We start from the raw sequence: 23,369 nt of genomic DNA on the forward strand, positions 1-23,369 counted from the left end.
GCCATAGCCTATATGACTTGTGCAAGACCTAATGGGATTTTGTAGTTTTATACTATTAATTTGGTGGCAACAGAGAGTTCATATATTGGACTATTGATGTGGATGTTAATAGGGAGAGATGCTTATTGGTTGGATTGTTGGCTTTCATACTGAGAATGAAGTGGTTATGTTGTGGAGGATTTGAAGTAGCACTGACTAGTAGTAATTCATGGGTACGATTCAGAGCAATTCATGGGAGGATGGTGGTCTATGACATACATATATATATGAATTTTCGTGAGTGTAAAATGCTAATCACTTTTCAAGTGGCCACTGCCTTTCTTTCCCTTTTTAAAAAAAAATTATATTTTTTGGTAGTAACATCCTGAGTCAGTCACTTACAAAAGAAACGAATTTATGATTTTATAGAGTGCAATGAACAAATCAATACCAAAAAAGAAAAGGTGTTAGATGAGGGAAAGTTTGAGAATCAAAATGAAAATTCTTAAACATGCTAAAGTCCTTAATTAGCACTTGCATTTCTGCATCATAAAAGTTCTATAATATCAGCCTAAATAAGGTGAGAACCTGTCAGATAAACAAGTAGAGGTTTAGTGTAGTGTATGTATTATTAGTTATAAAAGTAACAATTATTTCTTTATGGCATGAAGGGGATGATTATAAAAATAAATGAGAGGTAACTCGATTGGATTAAATGTGTCTGTCAACGTTTAATTTCAATGAAAATCATATTATTTAGCAGTATTTTAAAAAAAAAACACACAGAAGAGAGACTGTCGTGTCTGAGAGAAATTTGGCGTGTACCCTTTCGGGCATCTCAAGCAGAAAAACACTGAATAGCTATGAATATTTAGGAGATTAATCCGTGTTCCTCGGTAACGGCTACTTTTGATGTTCGTAAAGTAAAGGGAGGAGACGGGCTTTTGCGATTACTGAGGGTCCTGAATTCGGTTGCAGATTCAGTAATGGATTACAACTGCAACAGGTAAATGAAATCTTACCTCGCTATTTTTGATACTGAAACTACATTTGTTATTGTGTTTTGTTCTTTTCAAGTTTGGATGAATATTGGCCTACTGAGATAGATTTTTTAGGATGGTTGGGTCTGTGCCTTTGTTATGCGATGAATTCTTTCTGCGATTCAATGCTGGTGCTGTTAATTGGGGTGTTGCGATTTTTTTTCCGGCTACTGGTGGGGTTTAATGGAAGTAGCTTTATTCTATGCTAAAGGGAGAAGAACCCTCGAATAAAGTGGTGGGCCATTATTCGTTTCTTGTTTTTTCTTTTTTTCTTCATATGTACAAAATGATATGAAAATCTGATTGCCTCTGCGTGTTGGCTAATACAGCTTTCTGCCTTGCTTTGAACTTGCTAGGGTCATCCCAATTTGGGGACAGTTATGCTATGCCAGTAGAATCCCAGATTCAATTGGGAATGTATTGGATCCTAAGAACTGCAACAGGGTTTTGAGAGGTTTAATATTATTGTACTTCAATCACAGATTGGATGTATACTGGTTATATACTATGTCAACTAAGGTTATAAGTGCGTAATGGGGGCTCCATACTCCATAGTATCCACTGACTAGTTCTCTTATCCATATTGCCAGTGCTGTGAGTGTGCATTATATTGTTTGCTTTGAGCTTGAATCTGTGATTACTCATTTGTTGTTAGACAGACCATAGTATAACTGCAAATTGATATTTCTCTTTCATATGATGTCAAATGGTAGTGGTGAGCATTGGAATTGGCAAGGAGATGGTAGTTGCCCTCGAAAGGATTCTAATTATGGTGAGTTCTTGCTGTCATTTTAAGGTTTACTTGCCAAGTGAAGCTAGCATTTTAGGCCAAGCCCACTGATATTTGGGTAATCTTATTCTTAAGCAGATGTCTCTAAGTGCTGTTGGAACGAAATCACTCTGAATGAGGAAGATATTTCCTACATGTTGGATGATCAAACAACCCCCATGAAGGCCTCTGGTGATTTGCATGTTACTCATTGTGGTATATTTTTGATCTTCTGGTCTTCCATATCATATTCTTGCTCTTGCCATTGTGGCTGATTTGATAGACTGGATTTCAGAGAATATAAACAAGGATCCAGAGCAATGTAGGGAGGCTTCTTCACAAGTAAAGAGGCGACGGATGCTACAGTTTGATACTGAAGTAGTAGATTCCCTATTATGCAGTGAAGAGATTCCATCTGTGTTTTTAAAATCAAATGTCAGTCTTTGGATGCCCTTTACTTGTCTAATATTGTCATATCCAAAGCCTGTTTTCTTTTATACTTCTTCCCCCACCCCAATATCAATTCTAAAGCATGTCCTCAATTGAAATGTTGGACAAACATGTCACACACTTGAAATTCTCCTTTATTGAAAACTTACAAAAAGAGAGGTACCGTATTCAAATTTCATGGTGACAAAGACTTGATATTGTTCCATAGATGGTATTATTTCACCCAAATTCTAACTTGTCAGAGTAGATATTATATATACCCATGTAGCACTAGGCACTCAATTGTGGTAGATAGCAATCTTGGGCTTGGTAATTCTCTCAATAGTTCCAGTTCATGGAGGCATGGAGCCTTGCATCAAACATTGTTGGACAAAATACTGCTTCCGAAGCAAATTAGCTCCAGGCCTTAGCCTATTCAACATTTCATCCTTCTGCTCCACTCAACCCTTAATTATCCCTTGATAAGTTTGAAAGATAAGTTTGAATTATGGCATGTTTGTTACATATATAATCATTTTTTTTTGTTCTGTTCAGATGTTACCAAAGTATTTCAATATCAGTGATACTTTGTAATTTGTTTGTTCAGGAGAGGAAGGACTCGTTTGAAGAGGTTTTACCCCAAGTGTCAGAGTGGGTATCTGGGTTTTCAGGTTTGTCTTTTGCATGGCTATGTTCTTGTACAAATATGAATTTTATTTGGGATTACATAATTTTGATTTTTTGTATTCCAGAACATGTGTCTGCCTCCAGTTACAAGGGCCTAGATCAGTCATCTGAAGAATGGCTTGCCGAATGCTTCAATGACACTCAGTTGAATTTTCTCTGTGATGATATGTATGCTTCACTGGACTTCAAGACATGTTTTGGTTTGATCATTATTCCAATATTTCCTGATTGATTTATATATTTAGGAATTACGCTGGAGCAGCCGATATTCAAATTGATTTTTCAGGTGCATGGCATTGTATTTTTATTCAGTCCCGGCCTATCATATTCTCTCTGTTTCTATCTATTCTTACCCTCTTGCCCTCTTCTCATTATTCATTTGCGTATGATATTAAGTTCATAGTATTGTTTAACTTCTGTAGAGTTGTATAATTGTCCGACTGAAACTGAAAATGTGGTTCGACAGCAAGTTACTAGGACTCCTCGAAATATTGTCTTCAAAGGTGCCTCTCTATTCTCAATCTTCTTGTTTTTGCTCTTACTTGCTAAACTTTTTGTCTGATCTCATCTCTCATTACATGGTTATCTATGGATGATTCTTGTTCCTGGTTCTCATCTATACCGACTTGCATATCCTTCCATATTGTACAATCTTGACTTGTCATTGTTAGTCTTATTGTTTTCCATCACATTCCTCATGTGGGAATCTTGGACATCTTTTCGCCTTGCTCAATTTACCTTCGATCATTGTGAATGTTCATCTATGGAAGTCTTAAATGCTAACTAATTATTCGAGGTATTTTACTTTCTGCACTTAGGTAGGAAATCAATCAAACAAACACCAACTAAGTTAGCTTCTTCTGTTACTTCACCATTTACCTTCATCAAACCTTGTGGAGTCCATGGAGATGTTACTTTGAAGGACATAAACCAGAAGATCCACACTCCACCAAAATCAAAGCAAAATTATGAAGATCCTGCTGTTTACCCTACTTCGCCCTTCTCTGGCAAGCCTGTAGTCGGCAAAACAAAAATTCGTACAGATGGAGGAAAAGGTAGCAGCATCACAATCATGAGAACCAAAGGATAAGCAAATGAGTGCTTTTCAACTGTGCTATGAAGCCTTGTTTTCTCACCTTCAAAATATTGTTGGTTGAAGGGTTTCTCTGTTTCATTTCCGGGCAGCACAGTATGTAAGTTGTTATTGCATCTCTTGTTGCTGCTGTTCATATTATTGTAGTTGTGTCATATAGCTGTTTTTTTTCTCTATACATGGTGAAATTTTTCTAAGATTGGAATGAAAAACCTCGTGTGCTTCAGATCTGGGTATTTTCTTTTAGCGTAAGAAAACCGTACCAAATTGCCAATACCATTTAAAATCTTTTAGTCTTCATGCTTGTGTGCTGTAATTGTTGAGTAGGTGTATTTAACATGAGTTGTAATCTACAAAAAATTGCATCTTGGATCTTTTTGAAAGGCAAGTTCAAACTGATTTGCGCACTTGTGTTCTAGTATTACATGTATATTTGACATTGAACTTGGTTTACATGCATTATGCTTCATTGCAATTCGCTTATGATTTTTCTTTTTGACATTGAACTTGTTATGATGATAGATCACTTTACACACTGTCACAGACCATTGTTAATTATGTCTCATGTTGCATTTTCCCTTCGTTTTCTGGTCACTAATTATCAGGACCAGCACACAGTGCACTCAATGGCAATGACTGACCACATATGCAGTGGTTGCCCAGCACTCCCATCAATAAAACAGGAGTGGGTGTGGCTGTTTGGTGATGCTTAGTAGTTGTTTTGACGTAAGACCTACTACTTCAGAACTTAGTTCATGTCCTACATTCATTGACAGAATCTAGAAAATGGATTGAGGGGAGACTACTTGGTTGTGACGGATCAAGGGAGCGATTTATATCAGGGGGCGAATGGTTGAGGGGTTCGGGGCAGTGCTTTTGAATTTTTTTTGTGTTATTTATTAAAAAGTGATCGGAAATAAGCAAATATATATATGTATGTGGAACATTTCCACCTCAACATTCCTAATAATTTCTTATTTACGATTCAAGAAATTTTCAAAACAAATGAAAAATAAATTCAGTACAATTCAGAAGATGTCGAGAATTTCTAAGATGAAACCATTGCAGAGGGGGCAGTTACCCCTCTCCACCCAAAGCTCTCTTGAACAAAGCCTACAAAAGGTGTGCCCACAGGGGATAAAAGCCGCGCCTTTATGCCTCACCATGCACACGCAGCAATTATACTCTACACCACCCCCACCACACTCTTCTACATCCTCTTCATACTCGTCATCGTCGTCGAATTCATCTTCCTCGTCTCCCATGGTGTACGTGGACCCCTCAAGTCCCAACTGCCTATCGTTCTCCTCCAACAAATCCATCAATGACATCCTCACCGGTTGTCCCGCACCTGATTGTTCCTCTGCATCGTTATTCTCCTCGCCCTCTGAATCTGTTCCTTCCGCAGCTGCCGCGGCCGCTGCCTCCGACGCCTCCTGCGCCGCAACCGCTTCCCTTGCTGACAACTGTCTCTCCTCCGCCAATGCCTCTGCCAACCGCCGCGTGCCTTCACTCGCCGGCCCGTATTCGTTTTCTACAGGCTGATTTGAATCTGTGTTGGAAGCCGGTAAGCGAGTCGAGTTGTGCCGAGAGATTTGCGGTCTGAAACTTCTTGCTGGAGGAGCGTCACCGACGACATTAATGTTCACATCCTCCGATGACTCATTGGAATCCGTTGGAACTGGTGACGTGCCGAATCGAGTCGAGCCGAAGCGACTCATCTGTGGTCTGTTACTCGGCGGGTTAGACGAATCATCCTGATGAGCATTGTCCTGAGACGACTCTACGGAATTATGTGAGTTGGACGACATAGTAGTGTAACGGACCGAATTCCGGCGCGCAAATGGGGATCTGGCCTGCTCATTGTTATTCCGGATAGGGACATCGGAGGCAGGGATATGAACAGAGGATGTCCAAGCAGCTCCGGCGCGCTTGAGACGGAGCTTGTCCCTAAAGGTTTTCCAGCTCTTCCTGTGGCCCTGGGAGCCGCCACTGGGGTCCTCGTCGCGTATGATGTCGAGGAGAGTTCGGTTGATCTGATTCGCCGTGGGCGCAAGCGCCGCAGCGGCCCGTCGCCTCTCAGACAGGACTGCGTCGAGGGTTAACCCTGCCAGCGAATCTCGTCCACTCTCAACAGCGGACATGTGATCCAATAATGTAAGTCTCCGTTGACAACCACCTTCCATTATGAATCAGTCACAATTCACAATTCCGAGGAGAACAGAACATATATCAAACAAATTCCGGGGAAACTGATAAAATACAGAGATGAATTCAAGGATCGGAAACTCAAATTTTTGGGAAGAAACAAAACTGCAAAACTCTAGAAAACCAAACAAAAAATTGATTTCTAATGCCATTAAAATCCATGGATGTACAGAGAGAGGAAAAGAAATCTGAAACTGAAAAATAACTAGAGATTTATAGCAAAAAACACTGGAAATGGCATCGGATACCTTACTTGTGTCGGCACCAGATCTCTGGTATTTTTACAACTGCAGCCTTTCAATTATATGTCTGCAGCAAAAGTAAAGTTAGATTTCACGATAAATGACAAAAGTAAACGAAAAATTGAAGGAGAGAGCTTAGATAAGATTACACACACCCCTATACAATGGTCCCTCCCTATTTCCTTCTGTTTCTTCTTTGTTTTGTTATCGTCCGACTCTGTCTTTCTCCGTCAAATCTCTCTAGAAAGATTGGATAGAGAGAGTGAGAGGGAGAGAGTATGGAGAAGAGAATATTAGGAGGGAATGAGAGTTTTGGATGGTTGAGCGAGTCTCATGGGGGTTTTGTGTGTAGTTTTATGGTTCTTGATTTACTTTTCTTTTTTTAAATACCGTTTAAAAATAAGTTTTTTATTATAATCGAATTTTGTCGCACTTATACCAACCTATTGTTGGTTATGGTTCTTGACTTCTTGTTTGCATGGTTGATTAATGGGATTAATTTGTGTTAAACTGATTTGTGTAAATTCTAAAATCTGTAATCAATTTGTTGCCGTCGATCGAAGCCTGTGACAATCCTGCAAGATCAAAGGAAGGTCGACCGTCAAGCTTGGACACTAGTGTGATGTCGCCGAACAAGCTCCGACGGTTAATTCAGTCAACGGTGTGAGATATTTAAGTGAGAGAAGTGAATGACTTTAGAGAGAGATGGAGAGAGATAGGTAGTTGTAGGAGTAAATAAGGAGATGTCCTCTATTTATAGTTTTTCAGACCGGCTTCTTCACTGGGCCATGGTTGGGCCTGTGGCCTAATCTGGGACTTACTTTGCATTATAAGCCTTGGGCTTTAGATGCCTACTCTTGCACCCATCCTAACTGTGGGCCTTGGGTTTCGTTTGGACTTGGGTCAGATACGCCATTAGACTCGGGCCAGATACGCCATTAGACTCATATTTGGGCCGATCCAACCAGGGCCTTTGATAGGCCTTCCATCACGTGCTCAAATATTTCGGGCCAACGGTTTTTGGCCCATACAATTTGTACCTTTCGTTTTGCATGGAGTGGACATACCTATTCAAACCCGACTTGGGCCAGATACTCCTTCAGACGCATATTTGGGCCGATCCAATTCGGGCCTTCGATAGACCTTCCATTATGTGCTCAAATATTTCGGGCCAACGGTTTTTGGTCCATACAATTTGTACCTTCCGTTTCGCATGGAGTGGACATACCTATTCAAACCCGACTCGTCCCAAATAAGGTGTGGATCTCATATTTGTCTATTATATATCTAACAATGCTACTCACCAAGCTTCAGAGATTTGTTTGCATATTACCCTTTCCACGTCCTCTGCAGCTTCAAGGTGGTGAAGGTGGAGATGAAAAGTTTCTAATATTAGCAAATTAGATGGATGTAGTCACAAAGAAAAGAACAATAACACATTTCTTTGATTTTGTTGGGGTTATGCAAGTAACCATATCTTTGACATTTCGATCTGTAAAAAGGGAACTATCTTTTGTTCTCATTAGCAAATAACCTATATGAATGGAAATTTTAAAATTTCAGCACCAGGTAGGATGATTCTTACACTGGAAAAGGCTTCACCACAATTGTGTTGCAATGTTGATTTCTTCTGGATATTTCTCTTTGCGTCTTCAACACAACAATTGGCCTCGAGTTTTTTTGATCAGTTTGAACACTTTTTACACTCTTGGGCCGGCAATGGGACTTGAAGGGTGGAGCAAAATAATTTTCAATATATTTTAAACAGAAAATATATTAAAAATGATTGAAGAAAATAAATATTTTAAATCATAATGTGAAGTAGTGTAGTTGAATTGTAATTGTGTGAGACTATAAAATGACTCTCTATTTTAGAGAATCCGTTAAAAATGAGAGACTTAAAACATGGATGCTCCAACAATACATATTTTTTTTTTGACAAATAAATCGTTGGTTGAATGACAATCACCTTGTATGTAAGGGGATCGATCTGCTCATTAGGGCAAGGATTCCAATTCTATCCCTCCCCATACCTCTGATTTAAAAAAAACACACACAATTTTTATTTTTTTTTAAAAAATCATAGTCCCATTTCTCCCCATTTTTGCCCCCAAAAGCTAGCATTTAACATAAGACTAGGTCTGTAAAACATAACGGCACATAATTATATAAAGCCCACAATTGGACCAATATTCGCAAGGCCTTCTTCTTCTTCTCCATTATGTAAAAAAAACCCAAGCCCACTACCACTCGCAGAGGTCGCATTGTACACCCCCACAACCCCCGAAGAAGGAACCTAGAGAGAGAAACAGCACCAAAAGAAAACCCCAACATAGAGGGAGAGAGGCATACGCATAGTAGGAGGTACGTTTTAGAGAAATAGACAACGGAGCTTTACGTAATCACACTCTCATGGCTGACATTTGCAGCGAGGTGCTGTGTTCTAGGTCAAACTTTGGTCGGTTCGATTAAGGAGCGTTTTCACGATTTCAAAACCCTAGGAGAGAGAAAGGTCTCGAAAGAGGTAAATTGGTTGTCCCAGAGTCGTGCCCTCGCTCTCAATTTTGTACTTATGGTCTCAATTGAGGCGATTAGGGGTTGAATTTAGGTTTTATTTGAGTTTTTCGCGTGTTCCAGGAACCCTAGAATTGGGTGCAATGTCGAAGTTGTTCGAATTCATTATTAATAAATGGTTTAGGGTTTGTTTTGTGGGGTTTACGTATTTAGACTTTTGAATCCTCCTCAATTAATGCATTACCTGTGTTATTGAACATGTGTTCACATTGATGTCTGATTTTAATCCCAAAACTTGTTTGGCCTGCTGTTCATTCTGTAAACTTGTAATTTCAAATTTTCGTTTTTGTTTTCGGAAGGCGTCCGACATGGTACCCAATATTGTTGCTCATATATACAGTAAGGAATTCATGTAATAATTATTATTGTTAATATAGTCAGTGAGTACTGGCACTGGATAATTTTTTAAGAGCTGCTTTCATTTGTTTCCTTATATGAATTTTGATTGTGTGGCTGGACTGTTGCATCCTTTGTGCTAACGGATGCTTCATTTTTTAAGGCACTAATTGCACACACAAGGTTCTGTTACTTTTGGGAACTTTGCTAAGATAGGACATCGCAAGTTAGCTGGATGATTTCCTTTGTGCCTCAATCATTGGAATGTTTTTTTAATGTTCGTGTGGATAGATTGATCCTACATTGTGCTCCTTAGTGGTATAACATTGAAGAAAAACACTCTGCATTATGTGTTCGGCAATTCAAATTGATTGTGTTAGAAAGGTCAACATGCATAATTTTCTTAGGATTTTACATGATATTTATGATGATACTGTCAGATCAATGGATTCTTCACTTTATCCGCAATGGTTCCCTTATTTTATTATGCTTCTGTATCCCCTTAAGGGGGAAGAGATTGAACCCTATGATGTTTAGGTTATGTTGAATCAACTTTACCACTACACCAGGCTTGTATTTGTTTTCTTGTACACCAAGGGTTTTAATCAATCATAATCTTCGGACAGTGCTTCGTCTCATTGTGATTTTGTTTTTCCCAAAACTTAAATGATGGAACATATTTAGCTGCTGTAAAACTCATGGTTTCAATGGATATAGTATGTAAAACGTATGGTTTTGATGGAATATAGTAGCAACAACGTTGCCTACTTTTGGCTGCTGTTTATGTTACTCTATCAAGGGAGCAACTGCATGCTTAACCTTGTGTGGGGTCCAACAATCTTTCTGTTGCACATGACATATTTGTAAAGTGAAAATAAATGTGCACTGTTTTTCTTGGAAGAGTACTTTTATTTCCTATATAAGGGGTATGATTTTCATATCTTCTGAGCTTGCCCTGTTTTTAATACATATTATCTACTACAATTGACCAAATGGGGACAGAATGCATGCTATGGGTGTTTTTATAGATCCATATTTATTTCATGGGGTCCAAATATTACCAAAGCGGACAAAATGTGTTGCCAGGGCCACAATGCCAATATGTTGTTGTTCTTCTTCCATTGCTTGCTGGCTGTCATAGCATTGTTTGCTCTCATCTCCCTTTCTTTGTAGTGATACTTTCTTTAGTCTAGTGAAATTATTTGCTGTCATTTTTGGCCTTGATGATTTAAGTATTTATTTAACTATTGTGTATCCTGGGCAATGGGCATTTAGATTTTAGAGTTATCAATTGACTATATTCTGCATTATGTGTCCTATTTATGTTAACATTTGTCATGATTGAGTCATCCACACTGCATCTAGTTTTGATGCAATTTGCTTGTCCAATCTTGTGAACTTGGCGTGTTTGTTCCATTTAAAAAATCAGAAGCCATCTTGTAAGGTGGTGGCAACTTCAATTTTCACGATTAAAACTTTTATTTCTTTAATTTGTTGTCGATGCTTGGTGCTGTGGACATCTTTGTTAGTTTATGTAGGTATCTTTTTTTAATACATAACCTTAATTCACATCTTCTTTAGGAACGTTTCGTAATTTATTGAATCTATGCAAGGGGGAAGCTTGTAAGTATTAAGGTAGGAATGCATGGATGTTGTTCAGGATCTGCACTTTTAGTCAATGCTGAGGTTGATTCCATGGGAGGGGTTGTTGATGGTGGAGTTGGCATTGGAGTCAAAACCTCTATGCCTCGGGCTGCCGTTGAGAAAGCCCAAGCAGATCTTAGGTAAGGCTTTGGTGCTTGTTTATTTTGCCATAGCTTCTTGCACTGTGTTCGTTAGCACATTACAGTCATCTGCTGATGAAATATGACTTGTCGTTATTTACTCATGACAGACAGGAATATGACATCCGCGAGGAAAGAAGAAGAGAACTAGAGTTTCTGGAGAAAGTAGTGTTATATGATCTTCCCTTTATTGATTTCAACTAATGTTATACTGGGATGATAAGTTTAAGCTTTTTCCTACTTGGCAGGGTGGTAATCCATTGGACTTCAAATTCAGAAATGCAGTTTCTGTTAGTATCCAGTCAACTTCGCTCACTGATCACCCTGCTGAACATTTGGTGATCAGGTAGGTTACGTATGCTGTTGTGTGCAGTTTGTACATCATAATTCTTCAATTTGCTGATTATTCTTCCCCCCTTCTGGGCTTTCCCTTCCTTTGGCTATGATATTGCAGTGAGGCCAAAGGTAGTTTTGCACTGACTGCATCACCTCTTGGAGATTCCGTAGAGAGTAGTGGTAGACCAGGGGTTGATACTGTTTATGAACCGAATAGTGCTGATAATCTCTTACTTTTTAATGGTGAAAATGAGCCACTTGAAGTTAAAAGGAAGCCAAAACACCCTTGTGGAAGAAATAATGTTGCTCCATCAGAACACTCTTCCCGGACGGGTGGGACAAAAAATGCCAAAGAAGCAGAAGATTCTGCAATTTTTCGCCCATATGCTCGAAGGAACAGGTCCAGGCCAAATCGTGACGGTGTTCGATCAAGCTCCACTGACGTGGTTCAGAGTGATGTTGTCCACGGATCTTCCTTGCCTGCTCGCGGGTTGCCCAGGGATGTAAAGGGGGTATCTGAATCAAACAACCAGAAGAACCTGATTGTAAAGGGGATATCTGAATCTATCGACCAGAAGAGCCTGAATGCAACTTCTGTTTCTAAGCCAAAACTTGCAACTTCAAATGGTGATATGGTTTCCAGAACCAGTAACCAGTCAAGTTCAAAGTTGGATGGCATGCAGTCTGCAGAAGTGATTACCAGGCATGGCAAAGGGAGTGTGACTGACGGTAGGTTGAATGTTACAGCATCCGTAAGTGTGAGGGATAACCAAAAAGATCAACTTTCAGATGTTGGTGCTCAGCAAATTCCTGCTACTATGGCTTTGGAGGAACCTGATGTCGTTGGAGGAAATGAATCGGAAGTTGGAGTAGATCCTGTATGCCCACCTTGTCCTCCTATGGAAAAGGCTAAGAATGAAACTGGTCCAGTTCAGCTGAATGGATTTGGTGCCTTAAAAGGAGACAGGAGAAGCATGGGAAATGAAGCCCAAAACAGCCATCTAGCATTCGGAACAAAAGTATTAGATTCAGAGTCTTCCTGTTCACAAAACACCCAAAGCTTAGATATAAATAATGATAATGAAGTTTGCATTAAGAGAAAAATTGTCAATACAAATGGAATTTCTGAAGATGAAAAACTTGAACATGAAGGAACACAGAATTTAGCCAATGTTGAAATGGTGCATGGGAAGAATGAGTTGGATGCTGTTGGAAGCAGTGCTGTCGTTAATGAAGGCCATGATTCTTTTTATCAAGACAATACAGGAAATGATTCTCTAGTCAAAGTCGAGGAAGAAATGCTTGCAAGTAAATTTGACATGGAAAATGCGGCAAAGAAAACCAACATGGAGGGAGTGCAACAAAAGGACAATATTGTATCGGAGACTGATGTAAAAAAAGTGGGTAACTTAGTGGGTGATAAGTCCAACCTCATCACAGAAAACCTTAGCAGCGGAATTCCTCAGGGCTCGGTAGGTTGCTTTGTCCACGAGCTTCCTGAGACTACTTTGTCAGGAAGAATTTTCGCTGCTGCCCCTGACCTTCAAACATGTTCTAGCAACCACTCAAAATTGGCAGACAAGGCTCGCGAAGATTCGATTTTAGAAGAGGCGAGAACTATAGAGGTTATTTCTTTTGTCCCTTCTAACTTATGATCTTTAAGGTGATTAAATTATCCGGGAACTTTCACAAAAAGACTAAAGATGTGACATAATGTATGAAACAGGCAAAACGCAAGAGGATTGCGGAGTTGTCTATTGGTACCTCGACTTCGGAGATTCGCCGAAAGTCTCACTGGGATTTCGTCCTCGAGGAGATGGCATGGCTGGCAAACGATTTTGCACAGGTTTTTTTGTGTGCAGAAAATCAAACTAAGATTTCTCTGCATTGTATTCAAGTTTTTATTCTTAAAATATTTGTCCCCCTTTTCTTCTGGTGTCACTATTCATATATTACAAAATTAACACCTCAATTCAGCTTTATCCATCGTTTGATTTTTGCTACTACTTTTACCAGGAGCGTCTTTGGAAGATGACTGCTGCTGCTCAAGTTTGTCGTCGGGTTGCTTGCACTTCTCGAACGAGGTCTGAAGAGCATGATCAATGTTCAAAGGTTAAAAAGGTTGCGCACACCATAGCAAAGGCTGTCATGCAGTTCTGGCATTCAGCAGAGGCACTTCTTAAAAGTGATGGTCCAAATAACTGCAAGCATGACGTGGCTGTATCAAGGAAAGTTGATGGGGATGAAACTTCCACGTACAAGAGTAGAGAACTTGAGAAGGTGCTTACTTTACATTTTGATCTTTTTCTGGTTATCCATTTTTGGTAAAATTGATGATTAATCTTTCTTTCGCTCTCTGTCTCTCCTCCTAATCTTAAAGTTCTAATATTTATCTGAAGTTGATTTATCACTTTTGTTCTTTTTTCATTCCTCTTCTTCGGTAGTTGAGATATTTTTCTATGTTCCCATTTTTCGATCTCTTTTCTCTGGGTTCAACAGCTACTATTTTGACTGCCTTACTGGTTAGTCTACCATTTGATGAGTAGGCGTTGAAATAATTGTTCTGATAAAGCAGAGAATACAATGAGCTTTACTTGTGTGGTTATTGGAATGTGGATTTGTGTTTGTAGTTTACAGGCTTGGACGAAGGTTTCATCATTCTTTTAGCTCAAAGGGGAGCACTCTATTAGATTACAAAAGAAGTTGTTGACAAAGAGCGGTTGATACCAGGAGTCTGCTACAATATTTCTTTTTCTTTTTATCTGACAGAATGGGCCGAGACTCTTTTTATTCCCGGGGATATCACCCGTACTAATACAAATACGGACTTTTAGGTGCCCCAAACTTATTTCTGACATATATGGTGGTTATGAACAGGAGGCAGGGAAAGTGTTAGAGGTACAACGTTCTGGAGAAAATATTGCGTTTCCAGTTCAGGCATATGCAGTAAGATTTTTGAAATATATCAGCTCTCCTGTGCCTTCTATCCAAGCCGAAGCACCAGCAACTCCTGACAGGATATCGGATTTAGGCACTATGGATATGTCATGGGATGACCATCTCACGGAAGTACGTTTATACTTTAATTATGTTGATTGTTAACACATAGATGTTCGCTAGTGCTATTCCCTTCTCATGGGGAAGAACGTACCCACTTGCCGGGTGTCATAATATATAGTGTAATTTTTGCCTGTTCATTGATTTCAGCATACTAGGAATTTTATTTTGCAATCACTTCTATAATTTTATTTACACCAGGTTTTTATTTGTCAGGAAAGCCTCTTCTATGCAGTTCCATCTGGTGCTATGGAAGGTTATAGAAAATCTATTGTTTCTCATGTGATGCAGTGTGAGGTAAATATGTGCCCCTCCTTTTTTTCGATTTTTGTTTTCATATGCCTTGTCAATAAAACATTATTAGAAGGAAATTATGAAACATGTTGGAAATTATGTTAGACTTTGGTTAAGTGTCCATTTTTCTTATGTTGATAATCCTACGAATCTACTCCTCTATTTGTGGAACTATGCTCTTTCAAAGTTGAAAAGGAAAATGCCACCAAACTTCTTTCTCATTTGAGCAGTTAATTTTGTTGACATTAATTTTCACGAAGGTCGATTGCGGAACTTAATTATCTGTATACTTTTTACGTCTTTTCCCCTTATTTATTGAACGCATTGTTCAGAAAACTGGCAATAGCTTGCAAGAGGAAGTTGAGACATCTATGCATGATGCTGTAGCAGGTAATAACCAATCTATATTTGATTAGTGAGTTGTTTGTTGATCTTTTAATTTACGGGTTCCTGTTCAAATTCAGAATTTGGATATCATGAGAGTGCATATGATGAGGATGAAGGAGAGACAAGTGCATATTATTTGCCTGGACCTCTTGAAAGTAGCAAGCCATCAAAATCTGCTCAAAAGAAACGAAGGAACATAATGAGGTCATATAATGCACGATCATATGAGGCTGGAGCTGATTTGCCATATGGACACGGCACAGTTGGATACCAACATCCTATGTTGTTGGGCAAAAGGCCTGCAAATAGTCTAAACGTTGGTTCAATCCCAACAAAGCGCATGCGTACTGCTTCCAGACAGAGGGTTATAAGTCCTTTTGGTGTTGGGGCTACTGGGGTTCTGCAGGCTACGACGAAGACAGATGCTTCAAGCGGGGATACTAGTTCTTATCAGGATGACCAGATCACTATGCATGGTGGATCCCATATCCAGAGAAGTATGGAAGTTGAGTCTGGTGGGAATTTTGAAAAGCAAGTGCTGTATGACTATGCAGAGACATCAACAAAACCTAAAAAGAAGAAAAAGACAAAGAACCCGGTACAAATGAATTCTTATATGTTCATGTTGGGCATTGAATACACCTGGAAAATGTCTTTCACCACAGCATTCTAAGTGGCAGTAAAAGTGGTGTGTTTCCTGATTTTCTTTTTTAATTGCTTGTTAAGTTGCTTGCAATTCATTTGGTTTCAGGGTTCTGCCTATGAGCACGGTTGGCAACTGGATTCATCGCTTTATAATGAACAGGTTATGTTTCTTCTGCTTTATCAAAATAGCTTTTGAATTTGATAGACATTTTTTTTTGTAATTATTACATTATGGCTGAAGTAATTGGGCATGTTGCAGAGTGTTTCAATAGTGTGTTGCCATGTTTAACCTATGACTTATTGGTGTCATTCTATTTTGTACCCATTGCCTCTTTTATTTGGTTTGGCTGTTAAAGTTTTCCGCTTGTTCATTCTTTTTTGTGGAGTCGAAGATTTCTTGTATTTTGAAGCCGGCGGTAAGGTGGGAACTTTAATTTCTGAGTCTGCAAAGTCTGTAGTGGGGAAGTTGAAGTAGATGTTAGTCTGTCCGTGGTAGATATGAGATCATAACTTGTATAACTTTTCCTATGATATATTTACTGTTATCAGGATCCTCAGTCTTCTGTATCAGTTATCAGTGTTTCTTCTCGGTCTGTTAACCTTCCCGTCATTTCAAATGTTTCACTTTAGATGCTCCCTTTTTCTTTAGTTACCAATTTTTTCTTAAAAGCCTTTTGATTTGCAGAGGGATCATTCTAAAAGAAGAATGGAGAGTCATCTTATGGATTCAAATGGAACTGGTGGTAAGTTTCTTTTTCAAACTCCTATTTGCTGTCGTTGCTGGTGCTAAAGATCTTAGTTGCTTATAAAATTCACTTTTCAAATGTTTTGGTTAAGGCTTGTATGGGCAACATAATGCAAAAAAACCAAAGATAATAAAGCAACAGCTGGAGAGCACCTTTGACAACATCATTCCAATATCTGGATCTACTCCTTCTCCTGTGGCATCCCAGATGAGTAATATGTCCAACCCAAATAAGTTCGTTAAGTTGATTGGTGGCCGCGATAGGGGCCGAAAATCTAAAACACTGAAGGTAGCAAACAATTATTTTGCTCTCAACTTTTTACTCTTTTTTTTTTTCCTTCCTGATATACTTTTCCATGAAATTGAGCATTGAGATTCTTAGCAGATGTCAGCTGTGCAGCCTGGTTCTGGAAGTCCATGGTCCTTATTTGAAGACCAGGTTCCCTTCCCTCTTTTTTCTTAATGAATGTGGTCATTCTCTGTACTTGAAGAAATATCTGAAATTCTGTGGTGTCATGTTGTGTCAGGCTCTTGTTGTCCTTGTGCACGATATGGGCCCAAATTGGGAGCTTGTAAGTGATGCCATCAACAGCACCCTTCAATTTAAGGTATTTAAGGTTTTTGTTATTGACTCTTTTATTTTTCTTTTGTTGTTTGTAAAAAAGCCCCTCTTTTCTTCTGGCAATTGAGTACAGTTTATTATTTTAGATTCTGAAATATGTTGTCTCTCTCTTTTTCTAATACCTCCTTGGGGTGGACATCTTCATATCTTCAGTGTATATTCCGCAAACCCAAAGAATGCAAGGAACGTCATAATATTTTAATGGATAGGAGTACTGGAGATGGGGCTGACAGTGCAGAAGATTCTGGCACTTCTCAGTCATATCCATCTACATTGCCTGGCATTCCAAAGGTGATAACTATTTGGTTGAAAATTCCTTCACAATTTAGAAGTCATCCTCTTGCATATTGACACCCTATCTTTACCACTTAGCTAATTTTGGCTGCATTGATTCATTGGTGTTCCTGCAAAGCAGGGTAGTGCCAGGCAGTTGTTTCAACGTTTGCAAGGCCCAATGGAAGAAGACACTATAAAGTCTCATTTTGAAAAAATTATCATGATTGGGAAGAAGCAGCAATACCGGAAGAGTCAGGTTTGTTTGAGATACAACCTGCAGATTTCCACTTGTTGCTCATCTCCAATGGACTATTTTCCATTAGCACCTCTTTTCCTCCCTGTTATTGTAATATTGAGTAGCTCACTGCACATGCATTCTTTTCATTTGCTATGTTTTCATAGCTGAAGTGCATCTCATTTTTTGATTTTGTGCTCTTAACTTTTTTTTTTGGGCCGGTTTCTAATCCTAGTGTTGCCAAAAAGCAGTATAAATGCTATCACTTCATTTTTAATTATTCAACTTTTTTGACTTTTTTTATAAGTCCTGTTCTTTTTGTTATTATGATTATGATGCAGTGTCCCACATCAATAGTGAATGGGTTGCAAGTGTGGTTTATAAGTGTGGGCAAGTCTAAGGTTGGCAAGCCGGTTTTCCAATGGTTAGTTAGGCCCAACTTATAGCACTTGGGCAGGCCCATGCCGTATGTGGGCTGTATCATTCTTGGGCGCGGGCGCTTAGCCCCTCTGAATGGCTGTGGAGGCGTCACCCTGCATCAGATTATTTGCGTGAAAGGGGAATCAAACCTTTTTCTGGTTCAAGTCCTTAGGGTAGTCTACTGACTACCATTAGGCCAAGAGCTCCTTGTTCAAAATTTTTTTTGACTTATTGCATTAAGAAATATGCATCCTTTTTTGTGAAAATAATTTTTTTGGTGTTTTAACTTGGGATATAAATTGAACAAAAATCTATCTAATGTTCAATGTTAATTTGCATGGTCTTGGCCATTTGAATAAAAGGAAAACAACCATGTACACGAGGCTCCTTCAAAAGAGGTGGGGGTGGGGGAAGGGTGTCATATGCTGCCATCTCCGCACATAGTCGAGAAGCGAGGTCTTGGTCATTTGGAATTTTGGATATTAATTTAATTATTGTTGAACTTGGTGTTTGAAATGGTGAAGTCTCAAAATGTTGTAAGATGAAATGGACTTCAGCAATTGGTGGAGTTCATGAAGTTCCAAAAAAAAAATAAATCATGCACTCGCATGTTTGCACATACAAAAGTGTCGTTCCCATTGTTTAATGTTTCTTGACCAACATTTTTTCTTTTCTGTTTTCCGAAAAGAAAATGTTCGTCCGGTTTCTTTTGTTTTATTTCTGGGATGTTTTGGATGCTCCAGGGCTTTCTCAATTCCCCTCTTCTGATTATTGTGCTTTTAGTTCGTCTCTAACTTTGAGCTTTTGCCTTGTGTTTTTTTTTTTTTGTGGTTTGGGTTGAAGAATGATAATCTGGAAGCAAAACAGATCGTAGCTGTCCACAATTCGCATGTTCTTGCCCTTTCCCATGTTGTCCCGAATAACCTAAATGGAGTTGTTCTAACGTAAGTTTCGGTGCTTTTGAAAAAAAAGAGTATAGCTTGCTATGCATTCAATTGATTCTGTTATTTCTCCGTTCTTGCATTTATTCTTTCGTATATATTTTATTTCTTTGGTCTTTGCCATATTATTTTTTTGTTTCATTTTGTGGATGAAGGCCCCTCCAGCTATGTGATGCATTGAACCCAGATGTTCTTTCCCTTGGCTATCAAAGCTCTCATGTTAGTGGTTTACCAATGTCAAATCAAGGTTCTGTGGCATCAGTAATTCCTACCTCTGGAGCAAATTCGACATTACAAGGGTCTTCTGGTGTGGTTGTAGGCAGTCACCTGTCATCCCCATCTGGTCAACAGAATGCATCTACCAGGTAGAATCCATGTTGTAGCTCGAGATTCTTGTCTTGGTGGTGTGTTAAGTCTATTTCTTTCAGTGAAACATTGGCTGAATTATTCCCCCTCCCCCCTCCCTTCCTAGGGACAGTAGATACGGGGTTGCAAGAACATCTTTAACAGTTGATGAGCAGCAGAGAATGCAATACAGTCATATGTTAGGTGGTAGAAGCATGCAGCAGCCGAACTTGTCTGCTTCAGGGGTCCTTCCTGGAGCTGATCGTGGGGTTCGTATGATGCCTGGTGGAAATGGCATGATGTGTGGGATGAATAGAAGCATGCCAATGTCAAGGCCAGGGTTTCAAGGAATGCCGTCAGCAGCGATGCTGCACTCTAGTAGTATGCTTTCTTCTAGTGGGGTTGGCATGCCAAGCTCTGTAAATATGCACTCTGGGGCTGGTTCTGGTCAAGGAAACTCGATGCTGAGACCTCATGAAGCTTTGCATATGATAAGGGTGAGTTATTTTCCTCTAGTCTTCGTTCCCTCCAAATGCTAAGATTGTTTTGTCAACATTGCATTTAGCATGTTTTGCCAAAGCAATGTGAAGAGATTAGTATCGCTCCATTTTTCATATGCTGTTAATAGGACTAGCTAGCCATGGCATTGGAATACATGAATGGATGCATGCTTTTAATGTTAAAAAAACTCCCGTGTGCAAGGCTCCCTCGTTGGATGCGGGGTTGCGGCAGATGTATGATGCCATACCTTCATATTTTGGAGATGCTTTTCCCGGGATATACCCTTATGCTGTGTTGAGTACTTTTCCGAACTAAAGTATATATGTAATCAAGTTGATTTAATGGACTGCATTACGAGCAAGTTTGGGGAAAAAATGGTTTTTAAACCTCGATCCCGTCCTTTACTCAAGCCAGTGGTGAGCAATAGGTTTCTTGTTAGGTATTGATGGTTATATGGTGTGATGATTTTTAAGTTCAACCAAACTTGTTTGGAATTCTCCAAAGTTTTAAGAATAACTCTGGACGTGGGTGGGGGATGGTCTCAGACTCTCAGCAATGGCATACTTTTTCTACGAGAAACATCAAACCTATGTTGTTAGTGTTAATGTTACTGGACCATAGTTTTCTTGCAATTACTGGTGTATTGTGTTGCTATACTTGAATACTTTTGGATTGTGTGATGGCAGTTTTTGTTTTTGTTATAGCCTGGCCATAGTCCAGAGCATCAGAGACCGATGATGGCACCAGATATACAGATGCAAGTTTCTCAAGCGAACAGCCAAGGAAATACTGTTTTAAATGGGTTGAGTTCTACATTCTCTAACCAGACATCCCCTGCAGCAGGTCAGACATATCCAGGCCATCCCCAGCAGCATCAAATGTCTCCACGACAGTCGCATGTTATCAGCAACCCTCATCATCCTCAAGTTCAAGGCTCAAATCATCCTACGGGACCACAGCAACAAGCTTATGCACTCCGCCTTGTGAAAGAGAGGCAAATGCAGCAGCGGTTTCTGCAACAGCAGCATCAGCATCAGCATCAGCATCGTCATCTTGCTACATCTAGTGCTTTGATGCCTCGTCTTCAGCCTCAGCCCCGAGCTCCAATTTCATCTTCTCTACAAAATAGTTCACAGATTCAATCACAAACTCAAACTCAGCCAGTATCGCTGCCCCCACTTACACCATCTTCACCTATGACTCCCATGACATTGCCACACCAGCAGAAACCAAACATGCCATCTCATGGGTTCAACAGAAATCCTCAGACCGGTGCAAGTGGATTGAATAATCAGACGGGGAAGCAGCGGCAACGACAACCACAGCAGCAGCAGTTTCAACAGTCTGGCAGGCATCACCCTCAACAAAGGCAAAATGTGCAGTCTCAGCAGCAGGCTAAACATTTGAAGGGAATGGGAAGGGGTAATATGCCGGCCCATCAGAACCTTGGCGTTGATTCTTCTCATTTGAACAGTCTTTCTGACGCTTCTGGAAGCCAAGGTGTGGAGAAAGGAGAGCAGATGATGCACTTGATGCAAGGTCAAGGCTTATACTCTGGATCTAGCTTAAGCCCAGTTCAACAGTCTAAACCATTAGTCACTCAATCCTCAAACCATTCTCAGTCTCAGCAAAAACTCTTTTCTGGCCCAACACCCCCTTTATCAAAGCAGGTTCAGCATATGCCTTCTCAGTCTGATTGCAGCTCTCAAAGCCAAGTTCCACCTGTTGGTTCTAGTCAGGCGCTAACAAATGCGCATCAAGTTGTTCCGGCTCCAGTTGTGACTTCCAACCATCAACAGCTACAGGGGCAGCCACAGTTGCACCAAAAGCAGTTTAATCATAGTCAGCCATCGGCTCAAAGAATGCTTCAACAGAGGGTGAATCTGGACCCGTCAAACAAATCTCAAGTTGACCAAGCTCCAGCTGACCAGCAGGCAGTGAACAGTGCTTCCCAGATGGGTGCAAATACAACTGTGGAGATGCCTCGGGCCGATATGGATTCCACTAGTGTAGTACCAGTTGTGCCTTCTGCCGTTGCTCCTCAGTGGAAACCACCTGAGACATTGTATGATTCTGGTATGCTGAATCCTGCTACTCAAGTGGATTCTGTTGGGAGCACGCCTCTCTTAAATTCAGATGGGAATGATCCAATTCCTTCTATCAGCCATGGTTTAGTCCAGAGGCAGTTATCGGGGGGCTTGCCTCATGGGCATAATTCGGGGGCTCAGCGGCAGTTGCATCTGCAACAATCACCAACACCACAACCTCCATCTCAACAACGATACCAACCACAAGAGCAGCAGGAAAATTCCAAACAAGAGCAACAGCAATCACCGCCAGCACATATGCCACTGCAGCAAATGCAACCTTTGCAAGCAGCACAAGGCAGTTTGTATATCAGGCCCACGAATTCTAAGCTGGAATGAGGCAATTTATTGACTTGAATACTCTGGGAGCTCTCAATCTCGCTTCGCTTGGGTTTGCATGCCCTTATAACAGCACTGTACAGGTATATGATTTTGCTTTATGCTAACGGCCTTCAATTCTGTCTTTGGATACATATATGGTACGAATAATTTGCATATTCATAAACTAATTTGCATATTCATGTCTACGTGGTACATACACATTTTTCTTTCTTTTTGTTACTTGTCCTCTCTCTCTCCCCCCTCGTGGATACAATAATTTGCGTATTCATGTCTACATAGTACGTACACATTTTTCTTTCTTTTTGTTACTTGTCCCCCCCTCCCTCTCTCTCTCTCTCCCCTCGTGGTCGTGGATACAACTGTTTCTCTGTGGAGTGGAGAAAGATTCTTATTTAGGTGTGTTTGATGTGCAGATAAAGCTGGTTATTTTGTCAGGGTATTGCAAGATGGAATACAATGGTGATTGTATGCAGGTCGGGCCTTCATATTCTTAATATTTTTTGGGGGGAAAAATGATGTATTTTACCATGGCTCTTCGGAAAGATAAAAGAGGCAGTTATAGAGGTATGTGTACAGTGTATCTTCTCTCCTTGCCTTGTACCTTCTTTTCTCCCCCATCTCAGTTGCCCTTCTCATGCGAGGGGCCATATTCATTTTTCCCCTAGTAGCTAGCGCATGTGTTGTTGCCCGTGAAATTGTAACCAATCATTATCAATGGCCAAAGCCTCTGAAAATTTTGTGAATATAAAAATTGTGTACACGCACTGTTCAATCGCGTTAGAATGATCGTCATTGGCAACCATGAATTATTGTATTCTGTAGTGGTTTCTCAAATCTCCAGTGAAGCAAACTAGCCTTGATAGCAGTTAATCGTGTTTAGAAATTTACTTCGTCAGAATTTGCCATTGAGCCTAGCCCTTGCACCAATTTGTGTTCAACACTAAAATCTTGACCGACTTGTGCCACATTGGGGTGTTAAATTTGTGTACTTCAAT

The 23,369-nt window shown here is 39.9% G+C and overlaps 3 protein-coding genes across 18 annotated transcripts; 2 read left to right on the forward strand and 1 right to left on the reverse strand.

The window, feature by feature from the left end:
* Positions 1 to 754: 754 nt before the first annotated feature.
* Positions 755 to 5,033, forward strand: LOC119999458 (protein XRI1). 6 transcript variants are annotated; one of them, XM_038847034.1, is made up of 11 exons: positions 755 to 985; positions 1,095 to 1,254; positions 1,376 to 1,613; positions 1,733 to 1,791; positions 1,885 to 2,004; positions 2,084 to 2,223; positions 2,825 to 2,888; positions 2,970 to 3,072; positions 3,150 to 3,190; positions 3,327 to 3,407; positions 3,723 to 4,471. In XM_038847034.1, exons 5-11 carry the CDS (start codon positions 1,944 to 1,946, stop codon positions 3,992 to 3,994), a joined length of 762 nt encoding a protein of 253 aa, XP_038702962.1. In that variant the 5' UTR covers positions 755 to 985; positions 1,095 to 1,254; positions 1,376 to 1,613; positions 1,733 to 1,791; positions 1,885 to 1,943; the 3' UTR covers positions 3,995 to 4,471. The 6 variants fall into 6 exon arrangements, 5 of the variants coding, with proteins under 5 accessions (XP_038702962.1, XP_038702960.1, XP_038702961.1 ...); XM_038847032.1 differs by having other exon boundaries at positions 1,888 to 2,004; XR_005468420.1 differs by lacking the exons at positions 1,095 to 1,254; positions 1,376 to 1,613 and adding an exon at positions 4,774 to 5,033 and having other exon boundaries at positions 3,723 to 4,097.
* Positions 4,929 to 6,780, reverse strand: LOC119999457. 4 transcript variants are annotated; one of them, XM_038847028.1, is made up of 3 exons: positions 6,603 to 6,780; positions 6,459 to 6,514; positions 4,929 to 6,176 (listed from the first exon to the last, which is right to left on the reverse strand). In XM_038847028.1, exon 3 carries the CDS (start codon positions 6,139 to 6,141, stop codon positions 5,026 to 5,028), a length of 1,116 nt encoding a protein of 371 aa, XP_038702956.1. In that variant the 5' UTR covers positions 6,142 to 6,176; positions 6,459 to 6,514; positions 6,603 to 6,780; the 3' UTR covers positions 4,929 to 5,025. The 4 variants fall into 4 exon arrangements, with proteins under 4 accessions (XP_038702956.1, XP_038702955.1, XP_038702954.1 ...); XM_038847027.1 differs by having other exon boundaries at positions 4,929 to 6,249; XM_038847026.1 differs by having other exon boundaries at positions 4,929 to 6,320.
* A 1,871-nt stretch (positions 6,781 to 8,651) lies between these two features.
* LOC120000823 (chromatin modification-related protein EAF1 B-like) lies at positions 8,652 to 23,195 on the forward strand. Of its 8 annotated transcripts, none has more exons than XM_038848969.1 (24): positions 8,661 to 8,811; positions 8,877 to 8,971; positions 10,939 to 11,141; positions 11,252 to 11,306; positions 11,390 to 11,487; positions 11,596 to 13,102; positions 13,204 to 13,323; positions 13,494 to 13,757; positions 14,355 to 14,546; positions 14,751 to 14,831; positions 15,161 to 15,218; positions 15,293 to 15,813; positions 15,967 to 16,020; positions 16,546 to 16,603; positions 16,698 to 16,894; positions 16,991 to 17,044; positions 17,133 to 17,213; positions 17,381 to 17,518; positions 17,643 to 17,759; positions 19,002 to 19,102; positions 19,255 to 19,464; positions 19,572 to 19,941; positions 20,650 to 22,454; positions 22,788 to 23,195. In XM_038848969.1, exons 3-23 carry the CDS (start codon positions 10,999 to 11,001, stop codon positions 22,369 to 22,371), a joined length of 6,141 nt encoding a protein of 2,046 aa, XP_038704897.1. In that variant the 5' UTR covers positions 8,661 to 8,811; positions 8,877 to 8,971; positions 10,939 to 10,998; the 3' UTR covers positions 22,372 to 22,454; positions 22,788 to 23,195. The 8 variants fall into 8 exon arrangements, with proteins under 8 accessions (XP_038704904.1, XP_038704899.1, XP_038704900.1 ...); XM_038848973.1 differs by having other exon boundaries at positions 11,018 to 11,141; XM_038848971.1 differs by having other exon boundaries at positions 8,654 to 8,971; positions 19,578 to 19,941.
* The last annotated feature ends 174 nt before the right edge of the window (positions 23,196 to 23,369 follow it).

The sequence above is a fragment of the Tripterygium wilfordii genome, chromosome 6, assembly GCF_013401445.1.
Source record: "Tripterygium wilfordii isolate XIE 37 chromosome 6, ASM1340144v1, whole genome shotgun sequence".
Classification (NCBI taxonomy): domain Eukaryota; kingdom Viridiplantae; phylum Streptophyta; class Magnoliopsida; order Celastrales; family Celastraceae; genus Tripterygium; species Tripterygium wilfordii.

Coding starts and splice junctions, on each gene's coding strand:
- LOC119999458 (XM_038847030.1), top strand. CDS start 966: ATGGATTACAACTGCAACAG. Junction 2,005..2,083: donor TTTGCATGTTACTCATTGTG/GTATATTTTTGA, acceptor ACTGGATTTCAG/AGAATATAAACAAGGATCCA. Junction 2,224..2,824: donor CTGTGTTTTTAAAATCAAAT/GTCAGTCTTTGG, acceptor TTGTTTGTTCAG/GAGAGGAAGGACTCGTTTGA.
- LOC119999457 (XM_038847027.1), bottom strand. CDS start 6,183: ATGGAAGGTGGTTGTCAACGGAGACTTACATTATTGGATCACATGTCC.
- LOC120000823 (XM_038848968.1), top strand. CDS start 10,999: ATGCATGGATGTTGTTCAGGATCTGCACTTTTAGTCAATGCTGAGGTT. Junction 17,760..19,001: donor AGCAATACCGGAAGAGTCAG/GTTTGTTTGAGA, acceptor TTTGGGTTGAAG/AATGATAATCTGGAAGCAAA. Junction 19,942..20,649: donor AAGCTTTGCATATGATAAGG/GTGAGTTATTTT, acceptor TTTTTGTTATAG/CCTGGCCATAGTCCAGAGCA.